The following is a 14615-nucleotide window of genomic DNA, read 5'->3' as shown; positions in this document are numbered from 1 at the left end:
GCTATCACGCCTCACCATGCGTGATAGCCACACGCCTCACCATGTGGTGAGGCGTGATATACACACGCTCGTATGTCGAGAGAGGAAAAAAAAGTGGTTTTCTCACCCCAACATCTGAAAGGGCATTTTCATCCTTTCGGGTGGCTAAGGGTGGGAAAATTGGGCTATGTTTAACAACACCCTTTAGATATATAGTGGGTTGCACAAATGGCTAAATATGTAAATGAATCTCCCATTTGATCAAAATTTTCCCTAAATGAATTTACACTCTCCTTTATAGTTCAGATTTACCTTGCATTAGTAATTTGTGAATTTTACACCCTCCTCCTAAAAATTAAAGGGATCTGTTGCTTATTTACCATTTTCTCCAGATTTTAACTTGTTAAGAGATTAATTTTTAAAATTCTACTCACTAAGCAATCATTTTTTTTTCTCCTAATTAAACCTCGTTAACTTAAACCCAAAAACTTAAAATTAAAACATCAACTCTACAGTACTCACCCCTTAATCAAGGCTCACAAAGATTTTAATGTCAATAAAAGACGAAATACAGAGATTTGTTTTGAAATTAAGGGACCATAAAGAAGGAACAATATGTAAATGAAAGAAATTTACTTGTGGTATGAAATTAAGGGACCATAAAGAAGGAACAATATGTAAATGAAAGAAATTTACTTGTGGTAAGGATCAAGCACTGATCAATTATTTTTCCACCTTGATCATTGATTCTGTAAAAAAAAAAGTTATATAAATTATTTACGATTTTCATCATTAGAACCACTCCTTTCCCAAACTCGATGAAAAAGTTAAATAAAGATTAGATCCATAATAAAATCAATGATTAATGGTTCAATGTGAAAAAATAATTGATCAGGAGCTTCATCTGTAAAACATGTAAAGTTCAGAAGCTTAATTATGCTTTTTGGCTAAATTAAATATATAGCTGAAATAGTTTTTGGAAATAATATATCTACAAATTTTTAAACATTATGGTTCATCAGTTTATGATCAGTTCTATTTTTATTTATTATAAGTAACTTCAGCATAAATTTACCCACAACAATACCCAGCTTTAGATAATTCTAAAAGTCTGCACAAAATTGAAATATGAAAGGTATAACAAATGACCCTATCCATAAGTATTCCCTCCTCTCCCCTGTCTCTCCCAAAAGGCCACCAAACCACAAAACAAAAGAAGAATCTTCATTCAACTTTTTTAGTCCCTATTACATCAGTTCTGTATCATTATGCACCACCATGGCACACTGTAATTAAAATTAATCCTTTCTGATCAACAGTTAAACTCTATACAGTATCATAATATACAGCTCTCTCAAATTTCTAGAAAATATGTACAGCATGAAAAAACCTGTTGATAAATGCAAAAGTAAGAGTCAGAAATATCAAATATGTACAATTTGAAAAAAAAGAGGGTTTTATATATGCATCTCTAGCAACTGTGTTTTGTACTAATGCTTTCTTGTGCCAAAACTCTGTCATCGAAGTTCCACTCGACCATAAAGAAACTTCCCTGTTAATATATATTCACCTTCTCTGCACTCCATTTCATTATCCAAAAAAAGAAAAAAGCAAGGCTGGTAAGTTAGAACCTAAACGTCATACACAGACAACCGCTCCTCGATGGAGACCCGGCAAATTGGACACTTTTTACACTTCTCACAGCAGACACTGCAACAAATTTAGGAGTCTATAAGATCAACAATGACAAAGTACAAAAATCATCACCACAAAATACTGCAGGGTTTAAATAAACAACAAAGTTCGATGGTCATACCTGCAAAGGGTACGATGCCTACAGGGAAGCAGAACAACACTAATTTCTCCCTCAAAGCAAACTCTACATAAGACTTTTTCCTGGCCACATCCAACAAAACTAAGATATCAGTGCCTGTACATTCTGGAAAGTGTGTGTCTAAGATTAGTATAAGATCTATGATTGGGCCTTAACTATCAGCTCGAGCTTTTAGTTCAATCGGTTCCATGACAGAAAGAACCGCATAAAGTAAATTTCAATTGGTGGTACTTTACAACACACACACAAAAAAGAGATAATAATAATAAAAATAAAAATAAAACCATACTCTTCACACTATTTAAAAATACAACAACACTACCGGTAAAACCATGCACATTTCTATGCAATAAATTCGTAAACAGATCTGGTGTACACTTATTCAGAAAATGGATAAATTCAAGGATAAACCCAAACAGATAGGCAAACGTTAGCAATTCAATGTTGACTCCCCAAGTTAAATGCATATCAAACTAATTCAGATGGCAAGAATACTGCAAGCAAAATTAAGAATATTAAAGCTGTAGAAAAAAAAAATATATATTCAGGAGAATTGCAGATAACAGCAACTTAGCATGAGTGAAGCATAAGAGAACAAAACACAAGCACCTAAATAATAAAAACTTCTCATTCAAACATTACATTTTGAAGTCTTTCGAACTCCTGCTGGCTATATTTGGTGATTTCTGTCTGTTCACCAAGAGCTGCTTGCAGCCTCCAAACCTGAAGCAGCCAAATAAAACATATAAATACAAAAGAGAAGTTCATCAACATTTTAAAGCTGAACAACAAACTTGCAGTAGTGGATTAAAGAATAAAAGCAACACTGCATGAGTGGGAGAATCATGTGATGAAATTATTACTCAGCATAAACATGATGAAAGAGAGAAAGAACATAAATAAATCACCTCCTCTGCGAGATCTTTTTTAGGCATTTTCTTCACTACATCAGGAGGATACCCACAGAAAGTATTGTAGCTGCATATCAATGAAGAGATGTACTGATCAACAAATACTGCAAACGTAATCTCATGAAATTTTGAGATGTCTGAACATATCGACAGTATAGTTTGTTAAGTCGTTAATGAGGTTTGTTAATATCCATGCCATACACGCACCTACAAGCTCCCTCCTGGTAAAGCCGGGCCTGTTCCTCTCGACTTCCCTCATCAATTGACCACCATCCGAGTAGCCTGTTTTAGCAGATTAGAAATGAAGAAGAAAAGCATATATCATATAGCAGTAGAACTTATACCGTATCATTCAGTCATTCACTCACTAGAGTTTCATGTTGTTCATAATGGTTGACTTACTATGGAATCAAAAGTCATTACCTGGAACCATGATGCATGAACCCCAAGCAATCATGAAATCTTGAAGAAAACCTAAAATATATTCCTGTGCCAGCTCCGTTCCTTAATAACAGAACAAGTTTCTCCATCAACTTAGACGCAGCAAATAGCACACCAGCACCTTGAAGTAGGAAAAGGGGAGAGAAAAGAATTGGTAGCGGTACATTTCTAGCACCAGCAGGCGTTCCCTGATTTCCAAAAGTCACTACATATATTTGTTGATAAGATCATAGTAACCAGTATTTATAACACCAAGCCAATCACGTACATACCTCCAAATGCATACAAAGGAGGACTTGAAATCCAATCAATGGAACTTTCATAACGTGACCGCCAATGTCTTGCAGACCACAAATTCGATCCTGATCTTGATTCTCCTCTGAGGAAACTACCAAGCCACTATTCCAGTCAAGATATCTAATAGCTGTAGAAGATGAACTGACTTCTCTCGTCTGACAATTCCGATGAATCGCTGGATTTGCCCATTTTGTACAAACGAGAAAGGCAAAGCACTCAGCAATACTGTAGAAAGAATGTCGCATTCATCACAATTTTTGTTGCATTAAACCTTGAACAAACTGACATGGTATCAAAAGCAAACAGAGAAAATGGCATTTAAATAGAAGAATAAGTGATTACCCAAAATTTATGAACAAGTCCCACCAGCCAAGAGCACCTACATCACCTGTAATATTTTGATGATCAGACAAAGATAATGCTTTTGACTGGAATTATTAATATATATCTGAAAATGGTCATTTCTAAGTTATCATCACAGAGTTGATCAAGCAATTACATTACAAGAGTGAACCATCAGATTGGACACTGAAAAAAGAGATGGCACAAATACTGGTTATGATGGGCAAGACAGCCTCCAATCAGCAAGATAATTGGTTGAAATCGAACAATCATTTTAGACTGAAATGTCTTACTCAATGATCCATACAGAAACGGTTCCACTTTTCTATCGTGGGAACTGGATATGAAACATTAGAGGACAAGCTAACATCTTACCAAGACTGTTGAATCTTGTGCACATATGTGCACAAATATTAAGAGCTCTTCCAAATGGTTAGTAATTATTAAATATCTGCTGCTTTATCAGGGGGGAAAACACAAACACAGAAGACTAAGCTTATCTTGCCACTTGATTTTAGATCACCAAATTATTCAAGACAGATGATTCAACTGCACTATTACCAGATAAATAATATTCCTCAACAATACAATTGCACTAACAAGGAATCTAATCTACACATGATGGAGGCAGATATAAAAAGAGGGTCCTAGATAGATGATATACATACACGAACTCAGAAGTCAAAAAGGTAACTTGCGTATCCGTTCATGGTTGAGACTTACAGCCAGAAATCATCTACTAAACTAAAATTTTAAGTGAAGCTATAGTTACATAACATCTTCAAGTGGGCACACCTAAGAATATATAATTGAGCAAATACGCAGAATATATAAATTGAGCAAATACGCAGATCACTAGGCGCAATCAACATAATATTTTCATTTCGATCTGAAAAACAACATAAAATGAGGCATGCACAAAATTAAGAACCATTGAGAAAATGGACACTATTCAACAATCATCGTTCCAACACTTTACCCCAGGCCATTGCCAACTTCAATCAAAAACCATACCCAAAAGATGAAGTACCTGGACTCAAAGAAACGCATAGAAACAATAACATGGAAGTGGGTTTACATGTAATGCAAAATTACTCCTTAGCTGGTTCAAAGTGCTGTAGCTTAAAGGATGTAACATAGACACATGCATACATGCAGAAGCACTTACTGGTATATATAAATTGTTTATGTATGAATTGCACAAAAGCCAATATAAAGCAATTGTATCATGCCACTGATAATATTCAGCAATGATATCTTTCACTTTACCTTGTCATAAAGCATTATTAAATGAAAGATAAATTCAAATTGCTTAAGACAACGTACTCTATAGATCTTATATTGATTCCATTGCAAGAAAATAATATGCATCTGTAGCATCTGTATGTCAGTGTAGTTCAGGAAAATATTATCAACCAACTGCATCTTAGAAGATCTGCAGTTGACTTACACATTAGACAACTTTTAATCAGCTTTAAGGGTCTGAGAACCAAGTTTGATACCAACATCACCCTCAGCGAATTCTATATCTTTCCACACCAGATTTCTCTCTTTGCCAACGTCGAGCTATTCTATCCACCAAGAGTACAAACTCCCAATCAACTAGCACCAAGCGTGATAATTCAAGCTCCTGAACACTTCATGAAACTGTTTTCAATTATTTCTATCCTTGATGAGAAAGCCACATTTCAACTCCAGTTCAAGAATTGTTATCTCTATATTAGCCTCGAAAGAATCCATATAGAAGAATTGAAGTCCTGAAGTTTTCAGGTAATATATACAATATATATACAGAACCAAATGATGGTACTTTCATGACATTTCTTACATATTTTCATTCCACACGACAAAAAACATATGAAGAAAACTATACAAACAAAACATAGATATGAGAAAAAAGAAAATAGATATCTGCCATGACATATTAACTCCAATCACCGAATTTGATGTACTACATTTAAAAATCAAGGAAAGATATGGAAATTACCACATAACTTTAGAAGGGTGAATACTGTAGCAGCCACAAAGAAAATCATAGATATTGCAACCCAAAAGTGCTGCAGAAAAAATAGATGGGTTATCAATATCGTTAAGGATCTTTCAATATATGCATTCTGATCTATGTTTTTCAATTGAAAAACATATTTTAATTTTTTATATTCTAAGTATCTATTCTTTGTACCTATATCTTCTGGATTGTATTGACAACAACATAGAACTATGCACCAACTTTGAAGCATTATGTTAAGTTAACAAAATGTAATTTAACTCGAATTAATACTTCCGGATTATTCCAAAACATGAGAAGGTAGACTTATTTTTCCCCATCACATTTCAGAAGACTGAACAAAATGGTATGCACATATCACGCTCATACTAGGAGACAGCAAGGCAGTTCTTCATCAATAAGATACCCGCATCATAGCCAGATAAGTTTAATTTTTTTTTTTATTCTTCACAAAGAAGAAACAATAATCTGACAGCTGAAGTAAAAATGGATGACAAGTAAGGTTTTACACCAAATTATAATAGTGAAACAAGTTCAAAATCAGACATTTCATTTGAATAGCTATGAATACAAGAAGTTAGAACCAAAGCCATTGACTTTGATGCATGTGAATGGAAATATCAATCTGACATGCATGCATCCATGTGAAAATGATAATGCAACTTTGCTCACTCTTGTTAATTGGCTTGAAAGAAATCCAGCATCAATTGGCTATATTGAACATAAAGCGCAAGTTGTTCAACCAAATTGGAAGAAATCAAATTCAGCAACCATGCTGAACCTGAGCAGTGGGTTGAGTAACCAATAGTGCCACATAACCCTTCAATTAGAAACCAAATGCACTTCAGTTCTGAACTACTTGATCTAATTTTGTAATTTAAACACTTTAAACATTAGAGAGCAAGAGAGGATAGGGTGTAACAACACAGCCCATCATCCAAAATATCTAGGAAGAATTGATGGGCCATTTGGTCGAACAAGTAGACATGAGCTTTCCACTACTATATAACCAATGTAGGATGCCTGGTATGAAAATTTGCTGCGCTTACTAGCCTTTCCCTTGGGAGGAACACAAAATAAACAGCAATTGCAGCCCAGGGTAAGAAATCACACATTCTGAATAGTAACGAGCAGTATCTTATACCACTCTTGCCTACCTTTACCAAGTTCAGGCCAAACTTGCACAGCAGGTTGAGAAAAATATTTGGGTTTAGATGGATTGGGAAAAGGAAACGTAAGTCAAGCTAAAGCTTAGAGTAACATCATACACAGCCTATTAAACTCAACATGGACCTGAGGACAGGGAATGGGAGAGAGAGGAACAGATATATGCTTGACAGTACTGAAAGACTCCAAAGTCATAGCTTAACAGTATGGAAGAAAGCTCATCCTATGAACAGCTCTTCAAGTTAAAACACCGATAAAACTTACAGGTAATGTCTCCCATATTGCTTCATCACTCATGCTTTCTTCTTCTCCTGGCATTAGAGCCCTACACATTCTATACAGTAAATGAAAATCAACTAACTATATTTCACCACAATTGATTATCAATTACAGGAAAAAATACGAAGCAGCATACTAGTAGACATTGCCTAAGGGTATGTGATACTTGGAAGAGAAGTCATAATGGATTACTGATAAATGAAAAAGCTATTACCTGAAATTGTCAATTAGAATAATTATTTCAAATGCCAATAACGGAATAAAGACAATCTTCAAGTTTACAGCTTCAATACCATGAACTGCAAAAGATGGCAATGCATTAATTAGAAAAAGTTCGAAGAATTAGGCATTACATAGAATAGATTTAAAAATCAAAAACAATTCTCAACAACATAAAAGAAATTAACAGAATGATGCTATATACCATAAATACTTTCAAGATAAATGCAAAGAAGCAGTTCAAATGCAATAAGCAATGGTGTTGCCACAACTGCATGGCATGGCGCCCACTGTTGAAGTAAGATAACCTCAATTGGTTAGATAGCTATTAACTGAAATACATGTAAAAAAAAGAAACAGTTTTTCTTATATAAGTTCTCCATATTGTTGGAAGGTCATTAAAATACATGTCGATTGTGTGGAACAGATGGAGCAGGTAATGAAAATCTTCCTCGAGCAACAACTCCATGAAACAACCAGAGAGGAAAGAAAATTAACCTGAAAAATAAACGTCAATCAATAAGAATAATCAAGGTTATCTGAAACAAAAATCTATAATACAGTAAAGAATTTCAACTAACTTATATTTTCTATTACTTGAAATAAATAAATAACCTATGGGGAAAAAAAAAATAGCATTTAAATAGCATTTGAGGGGAATGTTCAGCTTTTTCATTACGGCAAAAGTTCAGCCACTTCTATTTCATTGTTTTAGCACATTCTTTTCAGCTAAGCCTCCACCATTGTGCAAAAGCTCAGATTGAATCCCAAATTTGTCTTGAACAGTTAATTCACTTGGAATATTAATTATCCAACCATTAATCCTTTCCTTCAGATCTCAAAGACCATCAAATGCCTCCATGATATCATAAATGGAAGTACCATTACCAGCTTCAACTTCTGCATCTTCCCAACTTAACTGAGCAATATGTGCACCATGACAGTCAACCTCTTAGAATGATAACGAATAGCTATTGGATTTTTAGAATCAAATAATTTTAAGGAGATATTATAGCCTCAGCCGAACCATTGCCCTAAGTCGCATACTCCCTTGCACTACTAGAGAAGACCACTATCCAAATGTAACTTCCTTTCTTTACATCACTTATATAGGGTGAAAAATGCTAACAATTCAGCTGCAGGAGGCAGTCCATAGCTCTGGTTAAACAATTCTGGACCACTAACAATCTGCTCCATTCCATTACCTAAATTACTTCCATCGGACCCCCTAATCACTAACAGAAGCATTTGCTATGCCCAAAAAAATATTGATGGTCACCAAGGCAAATGCATCAGGTTTAGTTTCTGAAGAGTTTAAAATGATTAGAGGCCATAATCCACATGGAAAGCGACATATTACTTGAACAGAATTTAATACATTGTTTAGCACCCATTGGTGATAAGAAGTGTCAAAAATGATGCTAGACAATAGGCAAGCCACTACGTTGTTTTTCATCTAAATGAACTAAATGACCAGATAAATTGCCAAATTTTAATATGGTTTAAGGGCTTACAAACCTTTTATACACCTTGATTTGTCAGCAAAAACAACCTCAAAACTTTGAATGATGATTATTATCACATCTCAAGATATCTATTTCATTTCAACAAATAGATCCTCAGGTGTAAGAAATATTAATAAGTTAAACTATAATGTTCACTATTTATATAAAATCATCAAAATTTTCATTTTATGTCAAGTAACACCAAGAATAGAAGCTCAGTTCCGCCACCATGACATTCTCTCTTTTTTGTTGAACATAAAATAAGTATCCAACGAGTATCACTTAGAAGAACGTATCCTGAAAACCAGAAGATTAATCAAGATAGCATGTTGTCATTTAAGTGACATCATCTTCTCCCAGTAACACAGTTACACTAATACAATGAAAACCTCTGTTTCATAGATTCACCAGTTGTTAATAACTCATTCACTAGCTCTTCTGCATCGTAAGAGTGTAGTTATCATAGGGAGTTTCCAATAGCAACAACGGGTAAGTTTCCCAATAAATGATACTATTTTCAGAAGAATCGATCAAAAAGTTCATAACGGTCACAGATAACTATGGAAGATACCACAGTTCATCACTTCACCTACCCCCAACAAAACCCTAACTTCTCCAAAGTGGACAAGGACAACAGTATTGGCATCCTACCACTGAAGGAGCCAAGTATCTAACTGACAAAATACAATGTTCAAGGAGCTGGTGTCAATGGATTAATTAAAACAAACAGCCCTTCATTAAGTTTTGTTGAAATATAAAACTCAACAAGGCATCAATCGTGCTTCTGGTGCGGTCGGTGCATTAATCCTGGAAACGCAATAAACTAACATAACAATACGCAAACGCAATCATGATTTCCAAATTCAATTAAATTAGCTGTTTTTTGTTCCAAAAAATAATTTATAGAAATCTTTTCCTAGGCAAAATCATTTCCAATCAATACAAAATGCAAGCCCATGCGTTGCATTCAAAATTCAACAGTCCCAAACTTCCCAAACCACCAAAGAAGAAGCCAAAAAGTTTCAACACCAATTGAATTCCTTCAAATTACTAAATACCGGTTAACAAAATTCAATCCCAAAAACTACATATGCAGAAAAGAAAGAATAAAATAAAATTCTAATTTAATTGAAAAAAAAAAAAGAGGAAAAAAATCTAACCACCAAGAGTAGGAGACGACGTGGTCGAGCTTCAAGACAAGCAGGAGTGTGAAAAAGAAGAGAAGACCGTGAGCGGCCAAGGCCTGTACGGACTTTAAGACTCTTCTCCAGCTCATCATCTTCTTATTGTCGTTCTTCTTCTCTCTTTCGTTTCACTGCTACCTAATCACTGAAATGTCAATTAAAGCTCTCTGAATCGGAAATTCATAGCAAAGAAAATATCTGTAGTGTATACAATCAATCAAACAACACACAGCTCGACAGAAATGGTTTTGTTAATTTGAAATTGAGACAAAAAAGAAGGTTGCTTTGAGAGTGAAAGTCATTGAAGATACCGCTGTTCCTCTATCTCTCCTTATCACTCATTCGTTCATGAATATAAAAACAAACGCATTTACTTTCTCTCTCTCTCAAAATCAAAACTTGTAGATTACTAATCCTTTTTTCCTCACTAGCTTTTTTACTATTATTATTTTAATTCTGAGCTGCATTTATTTATTCATTTGTGTGTTTTCTCCAACCAACTTTGCTTTTACGCCAAAGTGTAGTGTTTTTATTAATATCTCTTTAAGAAAATCAAACTTCATATGTAAACCCAAGTTTAACAAAACCGAATTGCCCTGCCCGAGTCAACCCGGTTCAACCGGACCTTATTCTGATCGGAAAAGCACAACCGCCAACCTAACTTGACGGTTCAATCGGGGACCCGTAAACTCGGTAGTAGGTTTATGCGTTGGAACCGATCTAAATTTAAGCTTTCATAATTTTTTAAAGAAAATAAAATTTAATAAGTTATTATTGTTTTATATATATATAAATGCATATATTCCATTAGATTAAAGAGTACGGATACATCATGAAAATACATATGCTCATGGGATCAAATATAAGCACCCTAGATATTGTACCACTTCACTATAAAGAAGGAACACCTTCAAAGCATACAATCGTACCCATAACTACCAAGGCCATCAGCGAAGCTCAACCTCTTCAGCGCTTAGAGATGGGGTTCGGCGACTTCCCATACTTTGATGTTCCCCTTTTAAGCTATGGTGGCCTTGGGTTTTTTTGTTAGGATTGCTTGAGCGTACCTTTTAAATCCACTATATCATGGATCTTCCTCTTTGATCCCTCAAATTCTAGAAGAAGCGGAACCTGAGGAACCTTCACAGAAGAAAGGTTTCTCGTACCTAAATTTCACCACTTACCTTGGGAAGGTTGTATAGGTTTAGATGCTCCAGTAATAACAACACCCTAAACTAGAGCTTTCCTAGACACCCCTGAGCAGATAAGAGCACCAGAAACATGCTTTGTTAGATTGACTAATTCTACCTCTAAATGAGATAAACTAGGTTGGTAAGTTGTTATATTTTTCACCACTAGCGTTGTTGTCATCTATTTTATCGTTATTTATAGTTTAATTTAGGATTATTTTTATTCTAATACTCTATTATTGTGTTTTTTAGTTACGTTTTATTTATATTTTGATGTTTTTAGCATTTTTATGTGTGTTTTCTTATTTCTAGGTGTTTTTATAGTGATTTTGGTGAAAATATTGAAGTACGGGTGAGCCGGGATGTGAAATGGGAAGCCAAAACCCATTTTTTAAGGATATCAAGTCCAACATATCGTGTTGGAAATCAACACGTCGTGTTGATTAACGGCAGATTATTATCATTTTTGGCATATTTGATATGTTTTCGTATTATAACTCTCTCATACGAACTCGAATTGAGGTGAATCAAAATATTGTGGAAAGTTAAAAGATAGACAAACAACTTACTAACAACAATCATTTCCAAATTCAAACTTCAACAGGCTTAAAATATTATCACAAGTTGATGCATTTATTAAAGCCTAAGATTCTTTTCCCATTTTCACACATTTTCAACTCTTAAATTATCAAAGTTTGGTGACACCCTCTTTAAATCTTAATTTGGAATATTACGGGGTTGGGGATATAACAAGACTTGGTTTTTGGGAGTGTATGTGACTTCTCACTATAAATGGAGACATTGGGAGCAATTTAAAGATATACCAAGCTTAGGCTTAACTCTTCCCCCTTTTAATGTTAGTTTGCTGATTTTTTCTCTTCAAGAATCAGTTGTATATGTTGTTGTGACTGTTGTCTTTATTCTTAAGTTGTTGTTTATGCAAAAGTTCATCCAGTAAAAGTAAGTTTTCAAGTCATCGAGGAAGTTCTGTTTGGCAATCGTCATCACGGTTTCTTCTAAACTTTAATCACTTTTATTGATACGACTTCCATTATCTATATCTCTAATATGAGTTTTAATCTAACCATGGACTAAAACCTTCTTAACTAAGACTAAAAGTTGATCTTAATCTTAATTATATGGTAATTATGTTTGACCTAATCAAGCTTTGTTTATCCACTTGAGAACTAATTTATGATTCTTAATGCTTGTTGGAGATGGATCAAATCCCAACTCGAATATAATTAATCGTTTATATTGACCGTAATTAAATTGATTAATCAAAATTCATAAATTGGACCTAATGACCATTTAGTGTGTCTTATTGGTTTTCTAAGGTTTTTCTGGAATCTTAATACTATCTTTGATATATTTATTATTTAGCCGGACCATAGTAAAATAATAAATGTAAGATTTGTAACTAAGAAAAAATTAATGCTTCTTTGGATTAATTACTTTAGCCGGACCAATGTAAAGTAATTAATTGAAAGTTTAGAACTAATAACTCGAGATATTTTTCTTGAATCTCAAATAATCACTTTAACCGGACCAAAGTAAAGTAGTTAACAAAGCTTCATATTTAATAAGACTTAATGCTTCTTTGGATTAATTACTTTAGTCATACCAAGGTAAAATAATTAATCAAAAATTTAGATTCATAACTCGAGAATCTATTAGGTAATAAAAAAACCGTCATCTCAAGAAGGATAAAATAACTTGAAAAAGGTTAAGTGTTATTATTAAGCAAAGAGGTTAAATGGAGCTAAAAGTCTTAATTTCTTTCATCATAAGTAATTTTCTAACTGTGTAACTTTCATTTCACTTGTTAAAGTAATTCTTAATTTGGTTACCCAACAAACTCTACATTTTGATTGTTTAAATAATAGTAGTAAGTAAGCAACAAGATTAGTAATTACGGCCACCATCCTCGTGGGAATGATACTCTACTTTTACTTTATTACTTGATACACGAGTAAGGTGCACTTGCCTTCATATGCATGTACACATAAAGTACGTATCAAGCGCCAAGGAGTCTTGCTCATCCCGTAAGTTCTGATTCAACGACAATATAACCGCCCTTATTGATCGGAGACACTTGCTTGGCTATAGGAGAGACTTCTTCCCCAATAACTTCAACATCAGTTGGTATAGGAATCTCAACACTGGTCGGTGCAAGAACCCTTAGTAATAATTGGTATAGAAGTCCCAACGCCAGTCAAAGTAGAAGTTTTAGCTCCAACATCTGCCACTTCGGGTTTTGGCAGCTGTTTATTTCGCTCTCCTTGCAAACATAGTAGCATGAAAGGATATGTTAGAGGTTATGGTTACATATAAAAAGAACACAAAATAAAGTCAAAAGACTTCTCACCTCTAAGGATCCAAAGGTATCCCTCTTCGCTAGATAAAACAATTATCTGACATCATCTCGAAGGTTAGTAGGAAATCCTCACTCAATCAAAGACAACATATCCTCCCAATGGTACTCGCTCGAAAAGGAAAAAATATCTCTCATAGCCTCTTCTTCCTTCGGAATAAAGTCCATTATTCCTCCAGGATCAGAGCAATCAAGGTCAAGGTTCTAGTTGGGATGGAAAGGTAAACACCTTAGATAAAAGGCTAATAGGGGCATCCTTGTTTGCTCCCACCGAGAACCAATTAAGCTTAAAGCCTTTAACATTTTATTTTTTCTTAGTCAATAAGGTCCCTCTCTAAGAACCTATATTCCAATATCAAACATCGCATCTTCTTTTATGGGTTGCCAAAATCTATGCAATGCAGCTTCGGTTAGCATCATGTCCAAGTCTTCATAGATCTTTGCAAGAGATAATAACTCTAGCCACGCATTCGGTGATATTTGGTTGTGACTCAGGTTGAACTCTTAGAGGATATCAATGATATTATGGAAATGGAAACCACATACCCACTCCATTAACAAAACAAAGAGTCTTAGGTGCCTATTGATGCGCCTCTGAACGGTCGCTCTAGAGACCCACTAAGGGATAAATGTACCCCGTCGTTATCAAGTAATAAATCTGGACAAGTCTAAGTATTGAATCCACAGGATTTATACCACAAGTACCAAACTACTAGGCTTCTAATGTTATCTAGGCTAGGGGGGTTTGAGATTGATGGTTTTAAGTTAAACTACTCCTAATTAGATTAAAGCTATTCCTAATTAAGTTAAATCTACTCCTAAGTGATCTTTAGCAAGGCAAATTAACTTGGAATGAGATGGGGTGATACGATAATATCAATTCCA

At 34.5% G+C, this 14615-nt stretch overlaps 1 protein-coding gene across 3 annotated transcripts; it reads right to left on the bottom strand.

The window, feature by feature from the left end:
• Positions 1-1186: 1186 nt before the first annotated feature.
• On the bottom strand, positions 1187-10639 carry LOC136217915 (uncharacterized). 3 transcript variants are annotated; one of them, XM_066004617.1, is made up of 15 exons: positions 10478-10639; positions 10143-10311; positions 7885-7975; positions 7683-7767; positions 7473-7557; positions 7244-7313; positions 5792-5861; positions 3805-3850; positions 3438-3687; positions 3148-3353; positions 2932-3006; positions 2722-2791; positions 2456-2536; positions 1796-1875; positions 1187-1689 (listed from the first exon to the last, which is right to left on the bottom strand). In XM_066004617.1, the coding sequence occupies exons 2-15, from the start codon at positions 10259-10261 to the stop codon at positions 1611-1613; spliced, it is 1407 nt and encodes a 468-aa protein (XP_065860689.1). In that variant the 5' UTR covers positions 10262-10311; positions 10478-10639; the 3' UTR covers positions 1187-1610. The 3 variants fall into 3 exon arrangements, with proteins under 3 accessions (XP_065860689.1, XP_065860690.1, XP_065860688.1); XM_066004618.1 differs by having other exon boundaries at positions 10143-10304; XM_066004616.1 differs by having other exon boundaries at positions 10143-10639.
• Positions 10640-14615: the final 3976 nt, after the last annotated feature.

Source organism: Euphorbia lathyris, chromosome 2, assembly GCF_963576675.1.
Source record: "Euphorbia lathyris chromosome 2, ddEupLath1.1, whole genome shotgun sequence".
Taxonomy (NCBI): domain Eukaryota; kingdom Viridiplantae; phylum Streptophyta; class Magnoliopsida; order Malpighiales; family Euphorbiaceae; genus Euphorbia; species Euphorbia lathyris.
This window is presented reverse-complemented; position numbering and strand designations above follow the sequence as displayed.

Coding starts and splice junctions, on each gene's coding strand:
- LOC136217915 (XM_066004616.1), bottom strand. CDS start 10,261: ATGATGAGCTGGAGAAGAGTCTTAAAGTCCGTACAGGCCTTGGCCGCT. Junction 3,354..3,437: donor TCCTTTGTATGCATTTGGAG/GTATGTACGTGA, acceptor TTTGGAAATCAG/GGAACGCCTGCTGGTGCTAG. Junction 2,792..2,931: donor TACCAGGAGGGAGCTTGTAG/GTGCGTGTATGG, acceptor ATTGATATGCAG/CTACAATACTTTCTGTGGGT.